The sequence below is a fragment of the Hakea prostrata genome, chromosome 2 (assembly GCF_041222555.1).
Source record: "Hakea prostrata isolate BN-2017 chromosome 2, UWA_Hpros_2, whole genome shotgun sequence".
NCBI classification, from domain to species: Eukaryota; Viridiplantae; Streptophyta; class Magnoliopsida; order Proteales; family Proteaceae; genus Hakea; species Hakea prostrata.
In genome coordinates, this window is record NC_142601.1 from 7,668,204 (window position 1) to 7,694,785 (window position 26,582).

Consider the following 26,582-nt stretch of genomic DNA (forward strand, 5'->3'; position numbering starts at 1 on the left):
ACATTTGGCCTCCTCTCAATTTTATGTTTTATCATTGCGAATTCAGACATTCAAAACCCTAACTTAACGGAAGAAATTAAATCCCCATATGTTGCATGGATCCTTCTTGATCAAGAAAAATGATTTCACGTAGTGCACTCTTATAGTATTTTGGATTTCTTTCTACAAGTATGTGATCCAGAATAAATTACAAAAGTCAATTTGTGTTGTCGACTCAGTTTATCTATGAAGACCAAAAAAGATGGAGGGAAGCCAATAATCTCCAAAAGATCAATTTAGGTGTGCTGTCAAACTCTGGAGATTATCAGCTTCCTTCTATCTCCAAAGGGTCCCAGATCAATGCAATCTTTTTCACCAGGAACCGTGGAAGAAAGGAGAGATCGCTGGGCTTTCTAGTGACCAAAACTAGAATCAAGTGTGGAAATTGGAACAAGTTAACAATGGAAGCACTGAAACTTCAAAGAGAAAGGACCAACCTAATCTTTATTGTCCCACTAACTTTATTATGTCTCCATAGTACATCTAGAAATGTGTTAAATCACCATGGACTTTGGCTCGGAAAATCCATAGAAGTCAAAAAGTCACTAGGGAATTAGAACCCAGAAACACTAGGCCTTTCCATGTACGACTTCACCATGAAATGGGACATATAAAGAGTTCTCTTCTCCAGAAATTATTTAATCTTGTGGGTCTACATTGGACTTGTACGGTTATGGCATATTTTGGTTGATTCTGAACTAATCCAAATCGATTCATTTAAGTGTATATTTTATGAATCTGAATCCTTAGAGTGGCTGGACCAACCTACACTCTTCATGGAAAATGTGATGAAATAGCTCAAATAATTGTTCTTCTCATCACATGTATCGCCTAAAGTAGTGAAACCATCCTGTCATATTAGCAGCATCAACTTCAGGAAATTAAGATGCCATGATCAAATCTTTGATCATAGCCAGACAAGTCTAAATCACAACCACCGGACTCCTTTGATAGCCTAAATATTCAATTGCTTAACAAAATATCAAAAAGCAATGAACTTGACTAATCAGTTGGTGTATCACAATCATTATAAGGTGAAGACAGACCACGACGTCTCTGCATTTTCCATAACCTAACTTCCACATATCATCCCCTTTCACAACATCTGGAAGATGATAATGATATATTTATAACCTGTATGAGGAAGCTTATTCAACTGCTAATGAAGAAAAAACCCAAATCAAATATCCACTTTTCCTCTCCTTTATGTGCACCTAATCCCTTTTTAAGGGTAGTAGCTATTGTATGGGGGAGGGAAGGAAGATCAGAACCAAGAGACTTGAAACCAAGACAACCAATCCTACCGTAGAACTTCACCCATAAGACAACATGAACCCAGGTAGATACCTGTAATTGTGCTTCTTGTCATCGCAGTTTCAGAACATGTAACACCTATCAACAAGAAGCTGCAACTGAATTTGTTCAACCTGAAACACTAAGGAGACAAGAGCATAAGATTCCAGGAACAAGTCGGTGGGACTTAATCTAAATGGCATAACACATCTAGCCCCTCACCATCATTCCTTCTTTCTTTTCTACTCAGCTCTTTTAAGAGAGGAATGGTCTGTGACAACCATTCTTTCTAGTATTGTATCAGCAACATGCATCTCTGGCAATACTGACATGATACCGCTTGAGCTGTTATAGCTAAAATTTGACCAAAAGTTGACCCTTTTATCTCAGATCACACAGAACTGAATGGGTTTATCTGAACCCAACAAGGGTCCTGAAACCTAGAACTGGAACTTGATGATAAACATGATACAAATATTATACATATAATTCACCGGAATTGTGAGAAATACCATAACTTTATAAGGCAGAAGACATCCCAGACCAGACGAACAAATCTGAATATGAAGGAGAAAATGACTCTGGTCCCCCAACACTGGACAGGGGTAGAAAAGACAAATACACATAGCAAGAAAGCCTTCAAAACAATAGAAGAAACTCTAGTCGACATCAGAGTCAAACAAGCAGCAGAAAACCGATTTGAATTATTTCACTTCTTCAACACACTGCAGCAAAGCCAAGCACAGGTCTGTTAGATAACTGAGCAAAGAAGTTGGATAACGTACTCAGGATGCATTGATAAGAAACTCATTATGCAATAACTAGATTTTGTCTGCCTATAGTAGTAAAACAGAAACCAATTTGTGATGCAGACTGAATAATTATAACTGAAATACAGTGCAAATCTAAGATTAGTTGACAAATGGTACATGAAAGAGTAAACCTGCACCAGTACGGTTATTACAAAACGTGCATATCAACAGAAGAGGTTACCCTCCGCCAACCATAATCTCAGAACATAATCCATTATACACAAACTATAAGTCTATAACACCCACAAATAATAAACTGCAACTGCTTTTGATCAACTTGAGATACTTCAAAACAGCCTAACCCTATACCTCGAAGTGAGACCAAGCCTAACTGCTAAAATCTGACCTTAATAGCACAACTCTAGCTCTCTTTGTATCACCATTCCTTTGTTTTCTTTCTTTGAATTTCTCCATTAAATAAGCGAAAAGGTGTGGTCTATGACAACCACCGTTTCAAGTATGGTAACATATTGTTAGGTTTTTTATTAAAATCTATATTAAGTTTCAAAATTAGTTTTTGCATTTCTTTTATTTAATTGTTTTGTTAGTGTGTGGGACCCATGAGATAAGGGTGGTAATGAGGGACCCATGAGTAAAGGAGGCCCTTCATGACCTTGGTTATGAGGCCCTTCATGACCTTGGTTATGAGGCCCTTCAGGACATTGATCATGGTACTTAAAGGTCTTGATCATGGTGATGAGGTGCTTACTTGTAGGGTGGAATTTGCTCAAATTCTAACTATTGACCTTTAATTCTCATTTCAACTTCATGACCATTCATGCCCATTACCATGAGTGAGGTTAAGGTTATTGAATTGATTAAATCCAATTTATACAAAAGTGGTGAATATGAGAGTTAATTCTCCATTTAGTGGGGCGGTTAGGTCAAGGTGGTTTATTCTCATTAGTGGAGAAGGGACAAGTCCATTGATTCTCCATTAGTAGAAAATTGATTCTCTCCCTTGTGAGGAGGTGAGTCATTGTGATTCAATGACCCAATTCATTGTCTTAAGAATCTCAAGGGGTGTAAGGTGTGGTTTGGGCCTATATAAACCCAACCCCTTCCTTACATGTGGTGTGTAATAGAAACACACCTCACACTTACATTATTTGTTTCACAAAGTTCATTTCTTTCTTTGAGTTTATCTTAGTGTTGTGCTCTAGCTTTTGGCTCATTAAAGAAGAACTACCGCATCTTCTAGTTGGAGGTTGCTTTATCTTGGAGGTGGTGATGCAAATAACCCTTGGTAGTAGGATGCATCAATTACCTTAAAGACAGCACTCAAGGTGTGACTCAACCTCATTCATCGGTGGTTCGTTCAATTGCAACATCAAGCTCTCCGGATTGGCTAAGGATCTTCATCTTTCGATTGTATTGCGATTTCATTATTGTGTTATGTAGAATTTGTAATACACTTACCCAACAAGTTTAAGGTAATTGATTCTGAAAGATCCAATGGCAAGTCTTGGAGATAAACACTTCAACAAAGACAAGAACAACAACATTGTGGTTGATGGAGTTAACACCGGAGGAGATCCTTCAAACAATACTATTGAAGGAAACGTTTGTAACACCGGAGGAGATCCTTCAAACAATACCATTGAACGAAACGTCAACAAACAAGGAGACAACACATTCATTGGCCGAGATAGTAAGAAATATCCATTCTATGCTACCCATGATTCAATCCCCACCAATGTAATCCTGACAATGACAGATCTTATCCCAGATTTGGGTAAGATGAGAGGATTGTCACTAAGTTCGACAAAATCGAACAGTTTTTGGAGGTCAAAACTTCTAACGGTGGAGGCAAATGCTTTTATTTGCCTTAGCCCAAGTTGGGGTGGCATTTGCCTTGACTGAACCCATGCCAGAAAAAAGTAATGATCCTGTAAAGGAGAGCAAAAGGGTGGCTTGGATTCAAGCAGACTACCCATGCAAGAATCAAATTTTGAATGCATTATCTAATGACTTATACCATATGTATAGTTCATTAGAATATGCTTATTCAATTTGGAATGCTTTGGTTATGAAGTATTCTCTTGAAAATATTGGTTCAAAGAAATACTTGGTGGCTAGCTTTCTAAATTTTTCTATGAAAAATAGTGACACCATATCAACCCAAATTGATTTATTTCAAATTTTGGTTGCGAATCTAGCAAAAGAGAAAATGGTCTTACCTAAAGAATTTGTAACCGGTTCCTTGATTGAGAAACTTCCACTTTCATGAAATGCTTTCAAGATGTCTATGAAACATAAGAAGACATGAGTGACCTTAGAACAGCTGGTTGTAAGGATCAAATTGAAGAAAGGAACAGGCTCAAAGACAAGGGTGAAAAAGACCTTGGGGAAAGACACTTAAAAGCGAACTTGATAGAAACCAACAAGCGAAACAAAAAGAGGAAAGTCATCAAGACTATGATGAGTCTTCTAAGAAGAAGAAATTAACTTGTTTTGTTTGTGGAAAGGTTGGCCACTTCAAGAAGAAAAAAACTGAAAAGGTAACCTAGTTGAAGATGATGTATTTGTAGTTAAGATCACATAAGCCAATCTGGTTGAAAAACCAAAGGATTGGGTGTTGGATAGCGGTGCTACAAGACACATCTGTGCTGATCTCAAGATATTTTTCTCCTATTCCATGGGCTCAAATGATGAAAAGGTATTTATGAAAAATTCCTAAAGTGCCCTTGTTATGGGAAAAGGTAAGGTATTTTGAAACTCACTTTGGGAAAGACAATTGTTCCCACCAATGTCCTCCATGTGCCGGATATTAGGCGAAATTTAATTTTAATTCCTTCGCTTAATAAAGTAGGAATGAAGTTGGATTTTGAAAGTGATAAGGCAATTATCACTAAAAACAATGTATTTGTGGGAAAGGGATACCTTAGTGAGGGATTGTTTGTTCTTAGTGTTTTCAATGTTGTAATTGAAAAGGCTAGCACTTATTCTGTTTACTTTGTTGTTTTGTCCAATTCTTTTTATTTGTGGCATGGTGGATTAGCCCATAGTAGTGTGAAATATATCACCAAACTATGCAAATTAAGGATGATCATCAATAAGGTAGAATCTCCCAAGGCCAAGTGTAAAACTTGTATAGTATAGAGGCTAAGTTAACCAAAATGCCTCACAAGACTATGGATAGAATGAGTGATCTCTTGGAATTGATCCATAGTGATTTAAGTGAATATAAGTCATATGAGTCAAGGGGAGAAAATAATTATGTTATCACATTCATAGATGATCATTCTAGATATCCCATGATATATTTGCTCAAATCAAAGGATGATGCCAGAAAGGCATTATATCTTACAAAACAAAAGTTGAAAATCAACTTGGCAAGAAGATTAAAAGACTTAGAACCGATAGAGGGACTGAGTATTTTAATCTTGATAAGTTTGGTGAGGAAAATGGAATTATCCATGAAACGATCGCTCCGTACCAACCGGAATCAAATGGGGTAGTGGAAAGGAAAAATAGAAATGATGAACTCTATGTTGTTGAGTTCTGATGTACCACTTGATTTGTGGGGGGAAGCCATGTTGACATCATGTTATCTATCAAATAAAATCCCACATAACAAGACCGGTATGGTTCCATTTAAAAAATGGTTTAGTAGAAAACCAAGTATAAAACATTTACGTGTTTAGGGCTATTTGGCCAAGGTGTTATTACCGGATTCCAAGAAAAGAAAATCAGGTCCAAAAACATGTGATTGTGTGATCTTGGGGTATGTGATAAATAGCACGGCATACCGGTTCATGGTAATTAAATCCATGGATGATGTTATTGAACCAAATAGCATCATAGAATCAAGGGACGTTGAGTTTTTTGAAAGTATATTCCCCTTTAACTCCGCTTTTCCTATAAGTAAGGAGAGTCAATTAACAATGGGGAATTGGATCCAAATAAAATAATATCAATTATGACTTGGGTAATAGTGATGGAAATCAACCAAGAACGAGCAAACGACTTAAAAGACCCAAATATAAGGATGATAAGTGGCTTGTTTACTTGGTAGACAAGGATCATCTTAATTATAAAGAGGCTATCACATCACTAGATGCCATCTTTTGGAAGGAGGCAATCAAGAGTGAACTTGATTCAATCTTGGCGAATAGTACTTAGGAATTGGTGGATTTATCAATTGGCTCTAAAACTTTGGAGACCAAGTGGATATTTCAAAAGAAGTTAAAAAGTGATGGGTCACTTGATCGTTGCAAGGCTTAACTTGTTGTAAAGAGATTTAGGCAAAACCAAACATCGATTATTTTGACACATTTGCCCCTATATTTAGAATTGCCTCAATAAGGGTTATGTTGGCAATAGCGTCAATACATAATTTGGTCATCCATCAAATGGATGTAAAAACCGTTTTTCTAAATGGTGATTTAGAAGAGGAAATTTACATAAAACAACTAGAAGGTTGTATTGTAAAAGGACAAGAGCAAAAAGTTTGCAAGTTTCGAAAATCCTTATATGGATTGAAGCAAGCACCTAAGCAATAGCATGAAAAACTAGACAAGGCTCTAATTTCAAATGGCTTTATTGTCAATAATGCCGAAAAGTGCTTATATAGCAGGTTTCACGGTGGTAACGGCGTATTTATTCTACTATATATAGATGATATGTTGATAATGGATACGAGCTTGGCGATAGTGAATCAAACTAAACATCTTTTGATGTCTAATTTTGACACAAAAAACTTAGGGGAAGCTGATATGATTCTTGGGATCAAGATCATCAAGCAAGGAAATAGTATTTCACTATCTCAAGCTCGGTATGTGAAAAACATGAACTTCTTAAAAAGTATGGCTACCATGAACTTTCAGCGGTCAAAAAACCTTGAGAGGTGGGAAGTCATTTGAAAAGGAACTTGGGTGAACCAATGAACCAGAAAAGATATGCACAAATCATTGGTTCAGTTTCATATCATATGAATTGCACACATCTGGATATTGCTCTTGCAGTAGGAAAGTTGAGTCGACATACTCGAAATCCAAGTAAAGAGCATTGGAGTGCAATTAATAGATTACTAAGGTACCTAAAAGGTACTGTAGACTATATTTACACTATAGTGGTAAACCAACAGTTCTAAAAGAGTATTGCGATGCTAATTGGATTTTGGATACAAACGAATCCTTAGCCACTAGTGGGTATGTGTTTACAAAAGCAGGCGGTGCAATCTCCTAGAAATCCACGAAGCAATCATGTGGAACAGGTTCTACCATGGAAGCAGAGTTCAAAACCTTAGAGAAGGCAGGAAAAGAAGCCGAATGGCTTAGAAATTTAATGGCAGATATACCATTGTGGGAAAAACCAACGCCATCGGTATCACTACATTGTGATAACCAAGCGGCTATTCACTTAGCCAAGAATAAGGTGTACAATGATAAAAGGAGGCATATACGCCTTAGGCACAATCTTGTGCAACAATACATAGACGAAGGAATGATAGCTATCAATTATGTGAAGTCAGAAATGAATCAAGATAACATGTTCACAAAGGCTATGTCTGTCAAAAACTTGTGTAATGCATCTACAGGAATGGGGTTAACGTCTAATCCTCGGGTCACATGATGGATACCCTACCTATGTGAAGAGGCTAAATAACTGAATTAGGTTCAAAGGGTACTAACGAAATCATGGGAGGACCGGTTCAGTACTACTATATAATTATTTCATTCTAGGGTGTAGACGAAGGTAATAGTATTACCATAAGAGTAAGGTTGAGCGAAGCTCTTAATTAGTCTAAATCCCAAAGAATGTGGGGGTGAGTTAGATGTGGTGCACATTAGAGATTAAACTAAATGGATGTAGGGGGTTTGGCCACCGCCAATGAGAACTTATAGGTAAGTTCTCTAAACATTCATGAATCCAAGATAAGGGACATGGCCGGTTCAAAAGTCCAATGTGTAATATAAAGGGTAGCTCCAAAAGTCGACCTCTAGGACATGGATGATGGGACGGTCAACTACGCTAATAAGGAAAGGTTTAAGGAGTTTGACTCTACCCATACTTTGTAACGCGACTCATTAGACCTAGTGTAAGTTCAAGTCCGGAAGACACCTACAGCGTGTGTCATTTCGTGTCTAATACAGTCACCAAACGTGTCCTTTTTGTAATTTTGAAACTTGTGGGGGATTGTAAGGTTTTTTATTAAAATTTTATATTAAGTTTTAAAATAAGTTTTTGCATTTCTTTTATTTAATTATTTTATTAGTGTGTGGGACTCATGAGGTAAGGGTGGTAATAAGGCACCCATGAGTAAAGGAGGCCCTTCGTGACGTTGGTTATAAGGCTCTTCATGACATTAATCATGGGCCTTAAAGATATTGATCATGGTGATGAGGTCGGCTTACTTGTAGGGTGGAATTTACTCAAATTCTAACTATTGACCTTCAATTCTCATTTCAACTTCATGACCTTTAATGGCCATTACCATGAGTAGGGTGAAGGTTATTGAATTGATTAAATCCGATTTATACAAAAGTGGTGAATATGAGAGTTAATTCTCCATTTAGTGGGGAGGTTAGGTCAAGGTGGTTTATTCTCATTGGTGGAGAAGGGACAAGTCCATTGATTCTCCCCCTTATGAAGAGGTGAGTCATTGTGATTCAATGACCCCATTCATTGTCTTGAGAATCTCAAAGGGTGTAAGGTGTGGTTTGGGCCTATATAAACCCAGCCCCTTCCTTACATGTGGTGTGTAATAGAAACACTCCTCACACTCACATTATTTGTTTTACAAAATTCATTTCCTTCTTTGAGTTTATCTAAGTGTTGTGCTCTAACTTTTGGCTCATTAAAGGGACTAGAAGAACTAACCTCATCTTCTAGTTGGAGGTGGTGGTGCAAAGAACCCTTGGTAGTAGGGTGCATCAATTACCTCAATGTGTGAATCAACCTCATTCATCGCTGGTTCGTTCGATTGCAACATCAAGCTCTCTGGATTGGCTAAGGATCTTCATCTTTCAATTGTATTGCAATTTCATTATTGTGTTTTGTAGAATTTGTAATACAAGTACCCAACACATATCCTTGGTTAGAAACCTTGTCAATTTCAGTGTCTCAGACCAGGTCAAGAGAACTGAAATTTTTTCTAAGCATTGAATTTTTTATGAATTCCGCTTGGCCATTTTCAGGTGCAGAATACCAAGATTTTGATGGAACAGTGCATTTTTTAGAAAAAAAAGATTACAAAACCAAATGTCCAAAATTTCTGAAGCATTGTAAGCTGGGATCTGGATATTCGTTAAGATGTTTCATTAGGGGGTTCAAAATTTGGCCAAACTTTTAAATCAGAAATGGATGAATTCACCTAAACAAACCAGTATGGGTGAGACTGACATGGGTCTATGATTCAGAGATTATACATATGATCACTCCAACTGTGAGAAATAGCATGACTTGATACAGTATACAGAGACATATATCCTAATAACTAGACTTTGAATCTGAAGGAAATGGTTCTGGATGTCCCAAGACTGAAGAAGGCCACTCAAGTCCAGAGTAGAAAATAATTACAGACAGTATCACAAATACATAGAAAGCCCTCAATAAAAGAAATTCCAGACAACAGTAAACTCAAACAAGCAGCAGAAAACCCATTTGCATCATTTCACTTCAACACACTGCAACAAAACCAAGCACAGATCCATTAGAAGAACTATGCAAAGTGAAAATATTAACATGAGAGAGAGAGAGAGGAGAGTATAGTTGTTGCACATTGTGCACATAAAAAGCATACGTCAATTCACACCAACCAACCTGAATGCATAATCTATGCTATCAAAGCGAACAAAAATGAGCAGCAATAATTCCAATCCATTGTATCAGATCCATTTCCACCTAGATCCCCTCAGCAGGACCTATGGTTGATGGGCCACAGCTTTCACAACAGTCTTAACACATGCCCAAGTTTCCTATAATCCAATAGTTTTCCTGGAAGTCTAGCTTACCTCTTTTCTAGCAAGGTATCGAAGTTGCCAAGTTAGCCGCTTACTCTACAATCCTAAGTCTCTTCCCTGATAGTCCATCATTTTCCTGGAAGTCTAGCTTACCTCTTTTCTAGCAAGGTATCGAAGTTGCCACGTCAGCCGCTTACTCTACAATCCTAAGTCTCTTCCCTGATAGTCCATCATCATCCTACCAACCCCCTTCTTGTTCCATCTCTTAAATTAAAGGACCCAACCTATTATTATGATTATTTGCCTCTAATCATGCTACCCCTCATCACTGACAAACCAAACTGCCCTTGATCTCACCTTCTGTCCAAAAAGTGCCAGCCTGCTTGAGAATTGAGATGCCATGTTACTATTGCCAGAATGAAATAAGGCCTGCATGGTAGAAATAAGAGGGAAAAGGACCCCGGTAGTTTTAAATATAAAATTCTAACAATACAACTAATACTCAAATGACTAGAGGGAGAAATAAAATTCACACTGTGGAGAAGAACTGACCATAGGATGTTGCCCTGAACAGGAATTGATGTGACAAGACACTTTAATAAGCTTTAGGTTGGGTTATGTGGGTTTATAATGCCATGATTTTTATTTGTCATGGCCATTTTAATGGGCCTAAACATGGTTAAAAAGTAGGAAATGAGATTCACTAGATTAGTTTAATTGGAGTCTCATTTTGAGTCTTTTCTTTATTATTTCACTTTCCAAGTCAATTTATGATACCTTACTAGCTAAGTATTGAGTTAAGTCTTTTACTCGTTAGTGTGTAAGTTTATTTATGAATCTTCTACATAAATTCATTAGGGAGGCTAACACTGTCCATGGACTGGATTAATAAAAATTTTAGATATGATGGGTATGATAATCAACCCCACCATTCACCATTCAACTCCTCCATCCATCAATTGATTCTGGAATACAAACCCAATTTTTGTTCAAATAGATCTTAAGAGTGCTACAAGCTTCTGGGATTTCTTTTAGTGTCAACTGATAGTCACAGTGATTTCGTGGAAGATCATAACATCAAGATCATTGCTGCTTCAACAGGTTGCAATGTGAGCGGTATATGCTTCTTCAACAGCAAACTATTCTCATTCTCTCATGAGTTTCATAGTTACCACAGATCCCTCATGATTTTCCTAGTTATTGGAGGGCTCTCTAATTGAACCTTCCTGGGATTAGATCTGTTTGGTTCTGGTCTTGCATTATTAATTATAAGGAAATCTTCACTCTCCTCATTTATATGCAACTCCATAAATTCAAAGTTCAAAACATAGCACCATTGATGCTTGTCATCACAGAAGATGAGGTCAAAAGTCAGAAACAGAGAGATCTCAGTTTTGCAGGAAACAGAGATGAGATATGGGTCAAGTTGAAAAAGTCATTTGTTTCAACCCAACTCACCAGTTTTAAAATCTTTCAACCATATTTGGCAAGTTTTGACCAAAAAACCAATATAAATTTCATTGACCCACATAAAAGCTTGTGAAAACATGGCTGAAAACCAGGATAGGCACTACATAAGCATCATCTGTCCCCACAGCACTTATTTTTAAGTAGATGAATTTGTATTTGATTAACATAAGATATTATTCATCAATAAGCAACTATGATGTAACCCAAAGGTCTGGGTTACTCATCCAGGATGCTCTTAAATTAGAACCAAGCAGATCAAATTCCTACAACTGAAAACATTTTGGTTCAAATTCTGAGGGCCAAGCATCAAGAAGAAATAGAGCATCAACTTGAGGAAATGAATCCTAACCGGGACGGCATTGAAGGACCTCTGATTGCAGAGCCAACCATGGAGAAGCAGTGACACTGAGCAATGATGCTCAAATAGCTTCGCCAATTCTACTATAATAAAAGAAGTTATCCCCCAATTCAAGAACAAAAATTGGATTTTTGAAGGTAGGTGCATTTTTCAACTTTCCAATGCTAAGGTTTTTCTCAAATTTAAAAATGCTATACATCATGATACAGTAAGACATTGCTAAAAGTCAGGGTCCATTAAATATTCAGCTCATGACACTAGCTAAGACTACATTGGATGTCAAAAGGCAGAGAATCACTTTGGTGAAGATAGATGGTTAAATTCATAACAGTGAGACGATGAAAAAGAACAGACAGGACAGAGGAGAACCCCTTTTTTTCCAACTACCCAGTTTGATAACACCCTTTCCTTTTTCTTATGGAATACATTTTTCTTGGAAGAAATAAACCACTTTATCTAAGAATATGACCTCTAAGCTATGATCTGTAGCCACAAACACTTTGGTCACAGCAACCTTCAGAAATCAAGAAACAAGATAACAACTATATTATACATACTTAAAACATTAATGCGCTGGTAATGCAGACCTGGAGATGGCCCACTATGGTGGGCTTTGAAGAACTAAAACAATAGGAAGAATGTGGAAAGCAAATCGCATTAGAAGAGTGAAGGGTGCATACACACAGACCAACCACACAGTCTCTCACAAACATAACTCAATCAATTCCATTCAATCTGTCCCCCTAGCAATGTGGGTTACATCACCTATATAGAAAATCAAAAGACTTCCAATTAAGACCAACTCTTTGACTAGCACAGTAGCTTAAATACAGAAACTAAAGAACTGGAAGCCAAGTACCCTACTTGATGAAACCACATATCTAGGGTTAGATAAGCCAAGTACCCTAGAATGTGGCTGCCCAGGGTTAGAGAGGTTTTCTAGGGTTTCTTCAACAATTCAGGCCTGCTTGAGATAAGTTTCAGATCTGAACTCTTTGAAGAATGAAGCTCAGACTTGAACTTTGGTCTCAATTTCAGAACTAGGGTTAGGGTTTGGAGAATGGCTGCTGTCCTACTGTTTAGAACTAAGGTTGTGACTTCTGCAGTTTGGGAACTGTTATAGAGAAGTTAGAGGTTGATGGTAAGAGGGTTTAGGGGTTTCCAGGACTCCTCAAAATTCTGCAGTTCCACTCGAAGAAGATGAAGTGCAGAAATTCTGAAAACCAGAATTTAGGGCTGCTTTGGGGAAACTAGTGTTAGGACTTAGCTCTATAGACTTAAGCAATTCTAAAGAGCTGGATGGTTGAAAACAGGGCAAGGAATTAGGGAACCATCGCACCTTTGTGATCGATGACCACCCTGGTCCTAACGAGGTTAGGATCTGGTGTCGCAGGAAGAAGAAGGAGATGGGGGAGGCTGCTGCTACTAGGGAAGTGGCCAGGGTGGAGGGGAAACCGTAAGGGAGGGGACAGGTGAATTGCGATGGAATTGGAAGGGTTTCCAAGGCCTAACAGAGGGGAATGAGGGGCAGGAGAATTACGGCGGGAATGGGAGGGCTTTTAGGGTTGCGGGGGCTAAGGGAAGGGGTAAAGAAAAGGGTTGTGGATAGACAAGGGAGTCTGGGATTGGTGGGGGAAGGGACTGTGACTTACTCAGGACTGTGGAAGCTTGAAGAATGCTGCTGGACTTGATGATGGAAGCTTTAAAACCTGATTGCAGACTTGCTTGAATGCTGGAATTATCTCAGGAACCCTCACAATGACAATGGCAGGTCCCTCTTAGGAACCCTACCAAACACAAGCAATTACATGCAAAGTTTTAACTCATCAAATCTGAATATAGCTTACATCTCTTTAATTGATGAAATCCTATTACAACTCAACTACACTTTTATCTAAATTAAAAAGGACTCAAATTACCATGACAGTCCAGCCCTTAGATTGGAATCTCATTACATACTTTAAGTTATCTATTTAAGCACATGTTAATTAGATAACTTAACCAAAGCAACCAACCTAACATCAAACTGGACTCACAATAGAAGACTCAAACAACTCCAAATTAGACTCAGACTGACTTAACCAAATTATAAAATTAAATTCAAAAGTAAATTAAGGGCTAAAATGCCCAAAATACCCCTTCTGGGCATCTTCATCGAAGCTTCTCAAATCCTCCCTAGGGGCCCCCATTAGGGTTTCGGCCAAGGGGTCTTTGTGTTCACATCACTAATAATCTAACTTCTAGCACTTCATCTAGATCCCAAAGAATAGCCTATCATGTTGTTGCATAGCTTAGGCCTCGTATCTAGCCTGACCTCAAACAAAATTGATTGAAGGCAAGAATCCATGTAGCCAACCCCATCTAGTTGGGACAATGTTTGTTGTTGTTGTTGTTGTATATTATATTCTACCCTTTAAAATGCAATCCAATGGTTTTGAAAAGCGTCGGAGCATGCATGCACATAGGATAAACGTGAACTGTTGGAGAACCTCACTATTGGCCACCAAGGTTAAGACATGGATAGAACATCCAAATTGGTAGTGACAATAGGATTCAGAAATTTTATATGATATGAAATCAACCAAATCACCGCCGCCTACATGAGCTAAAATAACTCAAACTAAGATCATACTTGTTAAGGTGTCGCCTAGGCGGCCGGGCGCCCTCGGAGGCCCTAAGTCGAGCATCGCCTTATTGTTAGCCCATAAGGCGGCAGCCTTGGTGTCTAAGGTGTCGCCTCCGGCACCTCAGACACCCTAGACCCCTAGGCAACCGACTTTTTGATGTTTTTAAAACCAAATATCAATGATGCCAAATCAAAGGCAGAGAATTAATTGGCAATTAGACTCCGATTGGAAATTAAGTACTGGTTGGCACTAATATGCATACAATGATGCTACATGGGATCAAATTGTTACATTAATACCCCCCCTCCCAAAGAAAAAACTATCAAGTGACAAGAGTATAAAGCCCAAAGATTCTAAACTCAAGTCCTAATGATGCAGAATTGGCAGCAGATACAAAAGAGAGAAAAGCCCAAAGCTCAAGCCCATTAAAGCCTAAGGACATGACCCAAAACAGCCCATGGCTTGCATGGGCTAGGACTATTGGAGTGGGCTAAAATGAGCCCATGGTTTCATGGGCTTGGATCACTTTAGTGGAAGAAGAATATCAGCCCACTAATTTGAACTAAGCCCAAGTTTAGCTTTGAAAAGTCAACAAAAGGAGCTAGTAGGTGGTGTGGTTAGTGGTGGGGTATAGTAGGTGGATATTTCTATTATTGTTTTGACTAGTGGTGTTGGGTGGTAGTTGGATGTTTCCATTATTGTTTTGACTAGTGGTCTTGGGTAGTAGTTGGATGTTTCCATTAATGTTTGTATAGGTTGTGTTAGCTAGTGGTTGGATATTACCCTTAATGTTTATGTCTCTTTAGAGTGCTATATAAGAGACTTATGTAAGAGATGAAAAAAACAACTTGTGAAATGAAATCAAATTGCTTGCTAGCATTCCTCCTCTTGGAGAACCCTTGTGTTTGATCAAGGTAGATTGGTGTTCGATCCAATCGATCCACCTTGCGGTGAGAAGCCCGGGTGTTAAGACTCATTGTGTTTGATCAAGGAAGGTTGGTGTTTGATCAAATCGATCCACCTTGCAGTGAGAAGCCCGGGAGTTACATGTTACTTTGTTGTCCTTATTGTTCTCTTATTTCTCTTATATTGTTCCATCCATTCTTCTTTATAGCATACTGCTGTTTTGAAGATCTAGTTAGTCCTTGTTCTTAAACCAATATCCTTGTTCTACCACTTCGGTTTTCAGCCTTCCATTATATCTGAATTTTATTTATCTTAAGTCTATCAAATCTGAAGTTGATTCCCTGTGAAAGGTCCTATTTGACTACTGTTTTGATCATTCAAATACAGTACTACATTACCTAAAGCCCTAAAACTTTCGCTGCTCTCTCCCTCTCTTGCCATCGACAACGACCGAGACTTGCAACGACCACCACTTTCCAGCTCAGAGGCTTGCAGCGACCGACGGTAGGTGCTTCTACTCTCTCCAGCAACTTCTTTCTTCTTCTTTTTCCTCCCCCCCCCCCCCCCCCAAAAAAAAAAAAAGAAAAAATCTGGTAGAAACCAAGTTGTAGCACCAGCAGCAGTCAAAGTAACTCAAGTTGCAGCGGCACCCCAGTGGTTCTTTGCATAGCATCATCTATTCATCTCAGGCGAAGGTTGGCGATGATGTTTTCTTGTTCTTCACATTTTTTTTCCTTTCATTAGTCTATAATTTTGTTAAGCCAAATAATCTTAACAAAACAATCATTGATTTGCAATAAACTCCAGCGATCTTTTGGGTGTTTGTTCATCATCTTCTCAGGTGATGGTATGTCTCTGGCAATTTTATTTTATTTTTTACCTCTGTTTCCAGAACTGCTTAATCAATATGTTTTGCCCTTGGAGATTTTGTATGACCTGTTATTGAATACCCTCATGCTCTGCTAGTTTCTTTTGAGATTCTCTTAGTTTTCTCATTTTGAAAAAGAATTAGAAGACAAACTCAGGTGCATGAAAATGTCAAATGGTACACCTTGACTAGGCAGATGGGTTCTTGAAAATTTTTTGATAAATGACATGACATTTGATCAGTTCAACATAGAAGCTTTATAGATGTTTAATTGGCTTTGTGGTTTTTACTTGGGATTTTATCAGCACAAAAAAGTATTAGCTGGACTTTTTGTTCACTTGTGGTGTTTGTAACTCAGATCTCAAGTCTTGGTTATCTTTCAAAACTGGAATATTTTCGAGAGTGATTGTTCTTTGTTTACCCCTACTGTAACCTCATGTGCTCTGCTCCTTTCATGCAACTGTAAATGATTCGGTTGGTTTTCTTAATAGTGATCCATAAAACTTTTGTTCTTTTTAATTACTAGATGAAGCAGTTAACTAGTCAAGTCAATCATATGGTATCATTGTTATTATTATTGTTATTCATTTTGGCTGATTATATGTATGTGTTTCCTGTTTTTTATCTATAAAAATATCCTAGTTATCTAAAATGACCTCAAGTGATAATCCGATGCTTGTTGCTAGTGGGGGTGAAGCAAGTTATGATCCCTCTAAAGACCCAAAGATAAAGGCCAAATCGAATGAACCGTGGTGGAAGTACGGGCATTGGCCAGATGTAGCTGATAGGAACACAGTCAAGCGCACTTTGTGCAACAGAGACCTTAAAGGAGGAATTACAAAATTGAAGGCTTGAAGCAACAACTAGTGGGTGGATATGGTGATGTTACAAAGTGCACCAAGACCACTGCAGCAATGGCTCAAGAGATGAATGCAGTGTTGTTGAAAAATAAGAAGAGGGCAATTGTTACTGATTGGATGATGAGGAGTATGATGATGTTCCCAAGTGGAGAAGAAGATCCTACTCTTGCCTCTACTAAAAGAGGGACGGTTCCTTGTGTTGGGTTTGAATTGTCCTCCAAGAAACCAAGCTCTAGAACTATAGCAAAGAGATTGAAAAGTGCCCTCACTAAGGCACCAATAAGGGGTCTAGTGGATATGCACATTAGACGCACCCTAAAGAAGTTGTTGATGATAGGAGGGCAAAAGGTACTACTCAGACAACAGTCTTCAATAGAATGAGATCCTTGGAAGAAAATAAGCGAGTGGATAACCACATTGCTGAATGGATGTATCAGTGCGGTATTCCATTCAATGCAGTTAAAGCTAAAAGTTTTGAGGTGATGATGGAGTCTATTGCATAATATAGTTGTAGGTATAAGCCCCCAACTTTCCATGAATTCAAGGTGCCTTTATTGAAGAATGCAAATGAAAGAAAGATAGAGATGAGGAAAAGTTATGAAAGGTAATGGAAGATGCATGGATGCACACTCATGTTCGATGGATGGACTGATAAAAGGGTAGGCACCTCATCAATTTTCTTGTGAATTGTCCAGAGGGAACGATCTTCCTTCATTCTAAGGATGCATCTAGCCATGTGCAAGATGCATAAATGCTCTTTCAATTATTGGATAGTAAAGTTGAAGAAATTGGGGAAGAGCATGTAGTTCAAGTGGTGACTAATAATGTCTCAAACTACAAAGCAACAAAAGCATTATTAATGGAGAATATGGCAATATTTTATTGGAATCTTTATGCAGCCCACTGTCTTGATCTGATGCTAGAAGACATTAAGAATTTGAAACAATATAAGAGGGTAATAATTCAGGCAAAGAGAATAACCACCTTCATTTATGGCACGCAAGATTGTTAGAGGCCTTGAGACATAAGACAAATGGTAGGGATCTTGTGAGGGCTGCAGTGACGAGATTTGTCACTTCATTCTTGACACTCCAAAGCTTGCCAAAACACAAAGATGACTAAAGACACTTATTCATTTCTAACAAGTGGACAAAATCCAATTTGTCCAAGACAGAGGTAGGGAAGAAAGTAGTTGAAACAACATTTGCTACTTTGGCATGGTGTGGAGGATTGCATTAAAGCATCACATCCTCTTATGGTTGTATTGAGGATTGTTAGACCCACAATGCCTGAAGCTTGAAGTGTTTGTAACCATGCAAGAGGCTAAGAGAAGAATAAAGGAAAATGTTGGAGGTAAAGAACGACTCTAGAAAGAAGGCATACAAATAATTGATAGGCGATGGGAGTGTCAGATAGAGAGACCTCTATATGGATTATGCTGCAACATTATTTTAATCCTAGGAAGTTCTATAATTTAAATGTTGTGGATGATTGTGAGTTGATTAGTTATCTCCAAAGTTCTTTCAATGAAGTTGTTGCAAGATAAGGTATTACACTAAGCAAGTGAATCCAAGCAAACTAGAGGTCTTTTCTCCACAAGTATGGCTATAAGACAGTGTACAACTGAGTCCTCCTAAATTTTTACTTGTATGCTTTTTGTTTTTAGTTATACTTATTTTGTTGGTAACTCTAGTTTTTATGTTTATCTACTTTTTTATATTATAGTTAGTTGGTGGGATACATATGGAGGACATGCCTTTAAGCTTACAAGGATTGCAAGGAGGATACTAGGCCTTTGTTGTTCCTCCTCTGGTTTTGAACAGAATAAGAGCACATTTGAGTCTATAAGTATTAAGTGATTTAAGTATTTAAAATACTTTTAAAGTTTAAAATTTGGAAGAATGACTTGGGATTCTCTTCAATTGCTTATGACTTTAGATTCACACCAAGAAGAGGAATAAGCTGGCACATGAGCAATTAAATGATCTAGTTTTCATTCAATACAATTGCCGTCTTCAAGAAAGGTTCAATGAAAGGCAATTACAGAATAAAAATTATGATCTCCTACTCCTTGATGAGCTTGACTGGAGTAGTGAGTGGATAGTTAGTTCGCCTGATGATCTAGTCCAACCTAAGGGTGATCTTACTTGGAGCACTGCCGATAGAGCTATGGGGGCATCTACATCACTTAACGGCCAGAATAGACCAAGGAGAGGTCAACCAAGTGAATTAACATCCGCTGGAGTTAATTTATGCTACTCACGTCACAGGTTTTTGAAGAGGGTAGTTGAAGAACATAACTCTAATTCTGATGGAGAAATGGAAGAAGTGGAAAGATTTGAATGATGATAAGAATATTGTAGATGATTATGGTCTAAGGTCTAGGACAAGTACCTCTTCGGAGCAACAACTTCGAGAAGATCTCCCACTTTCTACCAATTTGCTTGATGATGATTATAACTAGTTGCTTGTATTGGGAATTTTGGATATGGGATTATGGATTTTTATTAAAAAATTTGGAATATGGATGTTTTGTTATATTTGGGATTTGGACATTAGACTTTAGAGATAAGTGGGATTGTTTGCTTAAATATTTAAAACTTTGTATTTGGATATGTGGCTATATGTTTTGTTTCATTTTCTTCTTCTACTTATGAGGATATTTGGCTATATGTTTTATTTCATTTTTGTCTCCTATAGTCCTATTTCCTAATACTAGACAATGGCGGATGAGGCTATTGCCAAGCAACATGGAGTCCCTATGGACGTAAGAAGACAAGTACAATGTGTAACTATTGTGGTAGAGTCATCCATGGAGGTAAAAGAAGGTTCAAGAAACACTTCATTGGAGGTTACGTAGATAAACCCAATTGCCGCCAAGTCCCTCCTGAGGTGCAGGAAGCTACTGCTGAAAACTTGTATCAAGTGGAGTTGGCTAGAGCTCAACAACGTAGAGAAGCTGCAAGACTTGGTGCCTAGTGGAGGAGGTGAAGCTGCAAGTGCTGGTGGAGGTGGAGTTGCAGGTGGTGCTGGTGACGTTTAATAAAGGTATGTTGTCTACTTCTTTTGCTTATGCATCTATGTATTTAATCCCATTCTATTGTATATTGATTCTTGAATTCAATTATTAATGAAAATATGATAGTTGTAATTTTTTTAGGACCTAGTTAATTACTATGTGTGGTTGACTTAAGGTAGGCTAGTGTCAGTACTTTTATTATATGAGATATGATAAATTTATAATGAACTAGAGTATATGAGATGTACACTAAGAATTTCACTCAAAACGCCTTGACCGCCTCAAAAGTGCCTCTAAGGGTGCCTCGTCAACTCATCGCCTCAACTGGCTTAAACGGCCTCATCGTTGTGACACCTATAAAATACCCACATACTAGTGGCAAAACAGTAGATATGATTAATCACAAATAGTATTTCAAAAGTAAAGGGCAAGGAGCATGAAAGGAAAATAACCATTTTCATACACAAGTAGTTGTCACAGCATCTCGGCGACAAGGCGACCCGGGGGCCGGGGGGAAAAATCAAGGTGACACCAACCAAGGCACCTACACATTGATCACCACCAGGATGCCAAAACTACCACAGCACATTGACATCTAGTCAACGCCATAAGATCCATGCATACACCAACATTGGCGCCAAAATATTTATATAGGGAGTTAATCTGGGATCAGGTATGGAATAAGATCAAAAAGGGTCTCAAGAATAAAGTGGGAAAATATGGGGATAGGTGTAAGGTCTTAACGGATGAATCCATTGTGAGGGAGGGGTGGAATAAGCGACTGAATTATCTTCTACTTTTGCAAACCCCCCGAGAACCAATGGTTGATAAATGACGTTTGACTTCAACAACGAGAGACTGCGACATAAGAGTCAACCAGGGAGGACAATGACTTCAAAGAATCAAGAGGGACTGCAACTCCAAAGAAGCAGGCATGAGCATGTTCTATTTTTCTCTTTCTTTCCTTTTATTCACTTTATCTGGTGGAAACTTTAAGGGGGAAGAGCAGAGGTTGGGGGTTCGATGAATGTCGCATGGAAGAAAGATGAGGGAGTAGGGGTGTCATTGCGGCACAAATTATCCTGAACTGCATGACAGACACCTAAGTACTGAATGCATATGTCGTAAACACCTCAAACTTCCATGTCCCAACAACACAATATAATGAGCCTGTGACTCTTCACTGATATGAACTATGACATGTTGGAAAGATTCCAGCCATGGTCTGATGGAGCCGACATGCATTATTCTCCTTCTAAACGACATGAATGCCATGTGCCATGTCATAGTGTTCGAAAACAAAAGAAGTTTCTTCTAAAGTAGACCAAATTGAGGGCTAGTCTTCAGGATCCTCTTCTAGAAAACCAGCAGTAATTTAGGGCTTTAACCCTGCTGTCCAGGCAAAATCTCAGTCACTTCTTAATGGACAGCAGCTGTATAGGCTCAAATAACCCTGCAACTAAGTCTCCTGATGTGGATTGTGGACAGCAACAGTTTAGATCAAATACAGGGGGGCTTGTCTTGATCAATTATGCCCTGCAGTTATGGGTGTTTGCCCTTATACTGCTGCTGCTAGGGCATAGGAGGTTTAGGGTTCTTTCAGAAATGATGGTGTGAGGAAGTAGGGTTCTTGCAGGGTTGGGAAGTGAGGGAATTTAATTCTAGTTTAACAGAATTTGTATCAGAATTAATTCGAAATGCTTAGGGTTTCCAAAATTAGAATTTTTATGATTTCTAGGGTTTTGGGGTTAGGGTTAGGGTTAGGGTTAGGGCTAGGATCAAAGGTAAGGTAGGGGAAGGGGATGTTGATCCTAGAATAGGATGGGGATGGTACGAGAGGTTAATGAGATATGATGGGAAACTTAATTTAGGATTTAGAATTTTTAAGGGAAAAGTAAGGGTTTACTAGGCTTTAGGGTGATGGGGTAAGGCTGAAGTAGGAGATTGAGGGTAGCAAATGGGAGGTGGAAATTAACTCCTAAAGGGGGTAGGGTTTGACTAAGGGGTTCAGGAGTCCTAGGGTTTGAAGAAATTTCTGGGTTTCTGGGCTGCCACAAGAAGGAAGAGAAGAAGAAGAAGAAAAGAATGAGAGATGGGGGCTGGGAATGGAGGGGATAGGAGGAGAGGGGTTACTGCCATAGGGTTCTAGGAGAAACTGCGATAGGGTTGGGGGCTGGACATTGACAACCTACAGTTTTGGGGAATGGCGAGGCCGCGAGGGCTGCAAGAGGGATGCAGAACAAAAGGAAGGTAGGATTGGGGTGGGGGCTTAAGCTTACTTGCTGTTGTTGAGGAAGAAAACCCTTGAACAGTTTGCTAAACTCCTTGAAGGTCCAACACTGCCACAGGCTTTGAGAGGAAAACACAGAATCTGGAATTGCAAAATTCCGCAGCACAACCAGCCACAAGCCTCCACCTTGGGATCCCACAACTTCACTCTTCCTTCAAATAATCATAATCTGATTTGTTTACACAGGGGGTGGCTATATTTATTGCCTTACAATTGAAGGAAATCATATTAGGACTCAACAAATAAAAGAAGACTACTTGGACTAGGAGTAAACAAGGAATTCTATATGGACTGGAATTCCTTCTCACACTAAGACTCAACTCAAAACAACTAGAACAGGAATTCTATTTAAGAACTCACTAAACAAAACAAAAACTATAGAATTAAACTTCCTACTTTAAGAAGGAATCCAACTTGAAAATAGTATTCCAATTAGGACTCCTAATGAGACAAGGAACCTGTCATAATTTGATAACCGAGGACTCAAAGCTCAAAACAAAAAGTAGATTTGGACTCCTAAAATTAAGATGAACCTAATAAGACCAAAACAGGACTCAAAGAGGGGTGGTAAAGTGACCAAACAGCCCCTCACTAGGTTCAGCCACCTTTTAGGACCCCATGAAGAGGATGATTTTGGGCCTTCTTTCTGCCTTGCCTCCTGATTATATCACTTGATTAGGATTGTTTAGAATGTGCACTTTCTCAAAACGGACAAGCATTGCAATAGAGTAGGGTGAGAAACAATTCTTAGAAATACATGCATTAGCGCATAAAAGCTAAAGAAAATAGATAAGGGATACTTCCCAAGCTAAAAATTAAAAGGCAAAGAAACTCATGACAAAATATGCAATACTCTCTTCTACCTTTAAATGCTTTTGAGCTACATAAGAAGGGAGAAGAATCTTACTTATAAAGGTATGCAGCAATTCCAAGAATTATACACAACAGAATAATATCAATACAGAAGTTCCGGCTAGACCTCAGCTGGAAGAAAACAAAATGTACCATTAGCCAACCATCTTAAAAAGGTGAATCTGTAAATAATCCCACTGGAAAGGTTGTACCCAAATCAGAAACAGGCAAAACTCAAATACCTGGGTAACAGTCTCCTTAAGTCTAACATTAGTGTTCTTGAGGTCAGCATTAGCCCTATCAACCTGGAGGAGCACCAAAATCATACAAAAGAATAAATAATAAAGTTCATCCATCATGTGAGCTCCCATGATATACTTTAAAATAACAAAAAGATAATGACTGGGACAGGGTTTTACCTTGGTTTCGATCTCATCAACCAAAGGCACTTGTCTATCCAATTCCTGAACATATTACAAACATAAGATCAATCCCCCGTGTATCCCAGTACATATTGTTTCAAAAAGACTCACAAAACAACCAACCTCGTTCATGTCAGAAGCCATGTTTTTCAGAGTATCTAACCCTTCTGCTATAACATCCAAACCTTGATCCTGCACAAGATCCAAATTATAATGTGCAAAATTCCATTATTCTCACATGAACAATAAAATCAAGAGTAATTTGGAACTGATAAGCAACACTTGCCTGTCTCATTTTCCGCATTTCATATTCCTGCCTAAATTGACTTGACTCCTCAGTTTGTTGAAAGAATTCAGAGTCGAACTTTCCATCTGAAATTTTGAAACGAGAAACAAAAAGCATTACTTGCTGGTGGTGTGGGAAGTAGCAATGGCAAGGTAGACATGCAAATGGGACCTCAGTTAGTGAGATCACTCACCCGATGAGTCAAATTTGATTTCTGGACGAGAAGCAGAGCCAGTCCAACCTCCAGTTCTCTTTGCTGCATTTGCGGTCCCATCTGGTATGGCTTGAATTCTTTCTGGCAGAGCAAGAACCAATTCTTGACGGGTGGCAAGTTCTTCTTTTGTCAGTCCACTAACCTGTTATCGGTTTATCTCCCTTAATTATTAATCAAACCCTTTAAGAATTTCATTTTTTTGTGCACAAAGTTTTCAGATGAGATCAAATACAAAAAATAAATGACGAAGCATCATGTTAATTATTTGACACTTGACTATCAAAGGCAACAAGTAAAGAAAATTGAAAATATCTTTTTATTCATTCCACAGCTCCCTCTAGTCATTGATTAATCAATAAAATCATATAGTCAAGATGGAACAATTTTGAGATGTAGTTGTTGCAAACTCACAGTAACAAGCTATGGCTTAAATCAAAATGCATCAACGAACACAAGTAATATGATCCTACGGGTCTTTTCCACCATCGAGTCCTCTACAATAGCATCATAATATTTCAAGCAGTTGATAATGAATATCGCATTAACGGACTTCACATCGCATGGAATTAAAACGTGTGTCACAATTTGTTCAGCGCCTCGAATCAGGCTGTCTTCTAGTTAAGATAGTTTCAGTCAACCCTAGAGCATTTCTAAGTCCAAAGAAGAGAGCTTTATACAAGAAAAGCTCCTAAATTTAAAGTACAAAAAAAAGATCTTTGAACTCCTTAAGGAAATGAATCTTTTTTACTCAAATACTGATAACACCTGGTAGAATTTAAATGTGACAAAAAAAAAATAATAATAAAACCTTTTTAACCGCTAGTCTCTGCAATTTGGGGACTTCCTCGAGCAATCGAGCCTTGGTTCTACGAATCTCCGCATTCAAAGCAACAGCCGAGGCCCTGCTCTTCTCATTCGCAGCGAGGTCCGCTTTCTGCAACCAAGAAATAATAAGAAAAAAATAGTACGCTATTTAATATCTTCGATATTGATAAGGTGTTTCATGATCGGAGGCAAAATAAGGCCAAATCCTAGAATTAGCAGGAGATGGACCTGAAGAGCTTCATCAATGTCGGTCTCGACGACAGTGTACATACGAGCGAATGCATCGTCGCCGGAGACGTTCAGATCCTTTTGCTTTTCGATGTCGTACTTATCATATTTCTTGCAGATCGCATCAACACGGGTTAGAATGTCGATCACGCTCATCTTTGCTCTCTTTCTCTGTTTTCTGGTCTATCAAGTAGACAAGAGCCTTCAGTTAAGGGTGCAGAGAGATGCAGGAAAACTGAAAACGCCACAAGCAGAATTTCTCTCCCTGGTTCTCCGGGCCCTCTTCTACGCTTCTACTAGTTGGGGTTGGTTTAAATCCGGTTTTGCCCTTGAAAATTGCTAAATAAATTTGAAAGTGTGTGAGACAGTGAGGCTACAGCCGTGCAAGGTTGCCAGTTTTTGCAAAATACACACAACGTGAGGTCACTGAGGTGGGAAGAGCCGGTAAGCAGGTGAGAGCATTAAGCGGGCCCGACTTATTGTGTGTACAATGGAAATTGCTTCAATTCAGCACAATTATGCTTGAAACAACGACCATCAGATTACGATCTCGGTCTCGATCCGACTGGAATGTTTTATATATAAAAGATGGGCATTACATATGTGTCAACTCATAATATTTTTATGAAGAAGTATGAGTCTTTATCACTCTACCAATCGCATCAACAACCCCATCCATGTGTCCATCCACAAATATGCATATTGTGTTAGAACCGTCTGATATATGTATTGCCCTTGCCACCATTAGAAGGTCAACTTCTGATGGGTGGGCCTCTATGAGCAATATTCTTGCATTCCTAGTTTTAAATTTTTATATGTATATCTTAGGTCTTTTATGTGGAAAAGTCTTTTCAGGTAATCAAACTTCTATGATGGGTTTACCTAAAATAATAATAAAAGTAATAATTAATGAAAAAGAAGGCTTCCATGATGCTAGGAGGGGTGTGGAAGACACTAGGTTTTAGCCAAACAAATGTCACAAAACTAAGGAGTAGAATGTGGCCAAACACATCCTCCTGAAAAATGGACATGCATTTATGATCCAGCTGATCAGCGCTAGGTAAGTCTATGTGTGTTTTATCATCTATGTTATTATGCATGTTCATGACCCCTTACTTATGAGGTCGTTAATTTTATTAATCAAACCGACTTGAGATTTTCACTCAACCTCCAACAATAAGACATAAGAATTAGGGAATGTTATCATTGAATGGGAATAAAGCATTATTTGTTGGTTGGTGTCAAAGTTTGATGCCTAGTGCAATTGTAGATTGTTCGTGTGAAATTCAACCTAAACCCTAATCTG

The 26,582-nt window shown here is 38.4% G+C and overlaps 1 protein-coding gene and 1 long non-coding RNA gene across 4 annotated transcripts; both read right to left on the reverse strand.

Annotated features, from left to right (window-relative positions):
- Positions 1 to 1,743: 1,743 nt before the first annotated feature.
- LOC149023561 (syntaxin-71-like) lies at positions 1,744 to 25,648 on the reverse strand. Of its 3 annotated transcripts, none has more exons than XM_089144101.1 (9): positions 25,277 to 25,645; positions 25,032 to 25,157; positions 24,203 to 24,365; positions 24,010 to 24,095; positions 23,847 to 23,915; positions 23,721 to 23,765; positions 23,544 to 23,606; positions 23,357 to 23,433; positions 1,744 to 2,057 (listed from the first exon to the last, which is right to left on the reverse strand). In XM_089144101.1, the coding sequence occupies exons 1-9, from the start codon at positions 25,430 to 25,432 to the stop codon at positions 2,042 to 2,044; spliced, it is 801 nt and encodes a 266-aa protein (XP_089000227.1). In that variant the 5' UTR covers positions 25,433 to 25,645; the 3' UTR covers positions 1,744 to 2,041. The 3 variants fall into 3 exon arrangements, with proteins under 3 accessions (XP_089000227.1, XP_089000228.1, XP_089000229.1); XM_089144102.1 differs by lacking the exon at positions 1,744 to 2,057 and adding an exon at positions 8,269 to 9,775 and having other exon boundaries at positions 25,277 to 25,648; XM_089144103.1 differs by lacking the exon at positions 1,744 to 2,057 and having other exon boundaries at positions 23,353 to 23,433; positions 25,277 to 25,646.
- On the reverse strand, positions 12,874 to 15,944 carry LOC149023562 (uncharacterized). The gene is made up of 2 exons (XR_016171549.1): positions 15,811 to 15,944; positions 12,874 to 14,872 (listed from the first exon to the last, which is right to left on the reverse strand). It is a non-coding gene; the product is annotated as an uncharacterized LOC149023562 (long non-coding RNA).
- Positions 25,649 to 26,582: the final 934 nt, after the last annotated feature.

Coding starts and splice junctions, on each gene's coding strand:
- LOC149023561 (XM_089144101.1), bottom strand. CDS start 25,432: ATGAGCGTGATCGACATTCTAACCCGTGTTGATGCGATCTGCAAGAAA. Junction 25,158..25,276: donor ACATTGATGAAGCTCTTCAG/GTCCATCTCCTG, acceptor TCTTGGTTGCAG/AAAGCGGACCTCGCTGCGAA. Junction 23,766..23,846: donor TGGCTTCTGACATGAACGAG/GTTGGTTGTTTT, acceptor TAATATGTTCAG/GAATTGGATAGACAAGTGCC.